This window comes from Alosa alosa, chromosome 7, assembly GCF_017589495.1.
Source record: "Alosa alosa isolate M-15738 ecotype Scorff River chromosome 7, AALO_Geno_1.1, whole genome shotgun sequence".
NCBI lineage: Eukaryota > Metazoa > Chordata > Actinopteri > Clupeiformes > Clupeidae > Alosa > Alosa alosa.
Window position 1 is genome coordinate 9678327 of NC_063195.1, and position 4239 is coordinate 9682565.

General features: G+C 42.8%; 1 protein-coding gene across 1 annotated transcript in view; it reads right to left on the bottom strand.

The window, feature by feature from the left end:
* The window catches only part of LOC125297743 (NACHT, LRR and PYD domains-containing protein 12-like), a 12567-nt gene extending 10393 nt beyond the window's left edge, over positions 1 to 2174 (bottom strand). The window contains 1 exon segment of the mRNA XM_048248197.1: positions 2008 to 2174. Within this exon segment, the coding sequence (XP_048104154.1) occupies positions 2008 to 2089 (82 nt within the window). The 5' untranslated portion in view covers positions 2090 to 2174.
* Between the last annotated feature and the right edge of the window lie 2065 nt (positions 2175 to 4239).

Here is a 4239-nt window from a genome sequence, read left to right on the forward strand (position 1 = left end):
CTCTCCTTGGGAATACCATACACATAGAACATCTCTCAGTTAGAATCTTAGCTACGGTGGAAGCTCTCTGATCAGGGGTGGGAAAGGCCTGGGTAAACTTTGAGAAAACATTTGTGACATCCTGTGCTAGCCCAATCCAAGAGAGTAAAGTCAATGGAGATTATCTACAAAGGCATAGTGGCTAACATATTTCCCAAGAAGGTTCTGGCTTGGGTTGTCTTGCTTTAGCAACCACACAGTGCTCACACTCAGAACACCACATTTACACCTCATGCCACATCTAGGGCCAGTAGCACCCCTGTCATATCAGATCTGTGGTCCTGTCCACCCCCAGATGGCCGTGGTTGTTGTGTAGGCTAGTGAGCACTTCGACTCGCAACACCTTTGGCAGTAAAAGCTGCAGCACTGGATCCCTGGAAGGAGGAGCCTGGATCGCTCGGTACAAGGTCCCATCCACTTCCTGTATCTGGGACCACTGCTTTATCAACTGCAGACTTCCCTTGGTTCACTCCACTTGTCTTAACGGGTATGTGGTCGTCCCTGTCACCAAAACCACAGGTATCTGGAAATACAGGGATCAGTCCCTTGCAGGACTTTCAGGTCTCTTTTGGTTCAACCAGGGAAAGCATTTAGCTGTCCCAGGACAATATTTGATGTTGTAATAAAGAGGGCAAGCTGAGAAACCCAGCAATGTTCCAGAGCGCCCAGTTTCGCTGACTGCAGGTATTGGAGGGGATTGTTGTCAGTGTACACGGTGAACGTGTTGCCCAGGAGATACTTGCCATTTTTTTTCTGTGATTGTGCACTTGACTGCAAGGAGTTTGAGTTTCATGGCACTATAATTTGACATGTTCCTCTCACTTGGCCGCAAGCAAAGGCTATTGGTCGCTGTAACCCATCCTTCTCCTGTGACAGAACTGCCCCCAATCCTTCATGGCATGCATAAGATAAAGGGACGACTGAAATCGGCATAACCTAGGACTGGTGCTTGAACAAGGCATTCGTTTAAGGCTCTGAATCCAGAAAAAGTTCTGAAGGCAAACCTGAACATGACTACATTCAATGTTAACTATCCAATATTCAGATGTCTGTAATTGAAATGTATGCAAATTAGTGCATAATTAATGAGATATTGTTAAATTACATGCATAAACATATATTTTCAGAAAACTTGTAATGCAAATAAATATTGTCTCTACATAAATAATCAACTAGTAAAGTTAAATTAAATTAAATTAAGTTAAATTTTTTACCCTATTCACCCATTCTATATTGCCTATGGAGGCCAGTTTTAGGCCATAAATGCTAATTAGCAGGTTTAAAACTAAAAAATCAGCTAAGTAAATATGATATTCAGAATCAGCACCCAAAAATTAGGCAGAATACCCTCGTAACCAGTGTTTTCTCACATTTGACCCCCAAGTGATAGTAGTCCCAGTCTTAATTATGCATTATATAAATGATGATGTCATTTAAGTGTTAAAATGGATTGTGAAAATTTGAAGACAAAAAAAATATTGTTCCTTAGACTCTGTTAGCAAAATATGCAAAAAAAATCAATTTTTACAAGAAAATCCAGCGGGATCACACAAGACACCGTACTAGTAGTTTAGGTAGATGCTGTAACAACGGCTGACCTACCTGGACCTTTGGACTCCTCCGTTAAAAACAAGCTTTGGATGTTACAGTGTGTTATTGTAGGAGCGATGACCCGAGCTCCAGTCTGGGCTGTGATTGCAGCATTTACTACACGCTGCTGCTACTGGTCATTTCCTGTGTGTGTGTGTGTGTGTGTGTGTGTGTGCGTGTGAGAGAGAGAGAGAGAGAGAAAGAGAGAGAGAGAGAGAAAGAGGGGGTAGAATGATGAGACATTTAGAATTTGTTAGCACTCTGTCTTATGCAATGTTTTCTTCATTAAATGTTTTATATAGAACTCTTGGATATAATAATAATAATAACAATAATAATAATAATCTACATGTAGGAGAAACATATATGGACAGTTACCAAAGCTAAACGCCTGACCCGTGTCTGGACTTTGGTTCTGGGTGGTTCCCTGAACCCAATTCCACAGTTGCCCCCACATCATGTGAGTTAGGCGACCCAGAGGAGTGACCTGATACTGAACACAAGATGGACAGAGGAGTGACCTGATACTGAACACAAGATGGACAGATGGGTACAGGGGACAAGTAACAATAATAACAATACAAAACATAAATAAACATAAATACAAATAATAATAACAAATAAAGGGAACATGCTTCACTGTTTGTTTCTTAGCCCTTGTTTCTTAATGAAGTTCTATAGAACTAGTCCATAGTGCACAATAATAATAATAATAATAATAGTAATAATAATAATAATCCTTTATCATGTCACCCCTTCTCTCTCTCTGTCATCCTGTCCCCCTATGCTGTAACACGATTAGCACTCAGGACAGCCCAAGATGAGGGGGGAGATATATAGAGTCTCTTAGTGTAGTGATTATAGTAGGAGAAGGGGGAGAGAGAGATAGTTTCTTAGTGATTATAGTTGGAGAAGGGGGAGAGAGAATCTCTTAGTGATTATAGTTTGAGAAGGGGCAGAGAGAGATATAGTCTCTTAGTGATTATAGTTTGAGTGTGTACAGTAGTAACTGAAGCAAAGAGGAATGAGAAAAGGAAGTATTTGGTCCTCTCTGAATATCTCTCTTCCTGTCAAGTCTTCCTTTCTGGCACACACCCAGACTTGTGGTTTCCCTGCACTAAAATGCATCAGTGAGCTATGACAGCTCCTGATTCAATGACATACTAAACACACTAAACACATCACTTGTTCATAATGTCTCCCTTTGTGCTCTCTCTCTCACTTTAAAAACAGAAGTTTAGTTCAGTTCTTCCCCTCCCCTAGCCTGGCAGGCCATCCTATATCATTGAAATGTATAGTCTGGAATCGAACCATTCACCTCGCTTAATCCAAGGGGCGGGCAGAGAATTGTCTTTCAAACTGCTTAGGCATGCAATAGGCCAGCGCTACGACCATAGCCGTATCCGGTCGGCAAAACAGCAAATACATCCTTCTTCAAAAGGAATTACTTAAGTGCATTGTGTTGCTCAACTTTCAAAGAAAAGCACAAGTCCAACTCCTCCAAAGTTGACGCCAACGCCGATTCAAACAACCGCTCTTCGTTAGCCATAGCCACCTTCCTTGTTGTTCACTGTCACAGGACTGTCGTTATCCTGTTAAGCCCGCCTTAAGACTCTCTAACAAAATAGAGCGCTGTGATTGGATGAAGTCCACGGCGTCAGCCAATAGAAATCCCTATGGTTTGATACTAGACATACAGGCTGAGCAAATTAATTTGCCGCCGCTAGGGTTTCTAGGCTACCCCTCCCCCTCTCTTTCCAAAAACTGAAGTTTACATTCAGTTCTTTCCCCCTCCCTCTCTCTCCAAAAACAGAAGTTTACATTTGGTGCTTTCTCCCCTTCTCTCTCTCTCTTTCTCTCAATCTCTCTCTCTCTCTCCAAAAACAGAAGTGTACATGCAGTGAAAAACAGGAAACATATCTCTTCCTCTTCTGGGTCTGGGCCATGGACTGATCTGTGGTGGGAGGTCTGTGAGGTTATATAAGCCCCCTAGAGGGAAACAACGGCATTGGCTGAGGCATTGGAGAGCAGCTGTGCCATTGGCTGTTTCCAGGGACAGAAGCCGTGCCATTGGCTGAGTGGGTGTTCAGTCTGGTGGCGGTGCGGTGTTGTTTTTCTGGTTTCTCTTTTTCTCAGAAAGATACAGAGAGAAGGAGAGACAGAGAGACAGAGACAGCGAGTGAGAGAGAGAGAGAGAGAGAGTAGGGGAGATATGACAGAGAGAGAGACAAGGGGAAAATAGAGGGGTAGCTTTATCCAAACATCCCCTCCTGACAACATACAGTATGTGTGTGACAGATCTGAATGTATGCCACTTGCTCGCTCTGTCTGTGTGTGTGTGAGTTACTGTAAACATTTTGGCCACCACATAAAAGGGACACAACCAGCAGCTTAAGCTCAAACTGAAGCATTAGTCTTCTGACTTCAATAGAAGAAAACGTCTATGGGGATTGCTATGGCCTACTGGTTGTGGAATATCTATATCCTTTCGGTATCTTACAGGGTATGCCTGTGGCAAACCCTCTGGTCTAGGGTTGCCAACTGTCCCGAATTGTCCAGGACATCCCGTTTTTTTGGGTGATTCTGAGTTGTCCCGTAAGAGACAGCTCC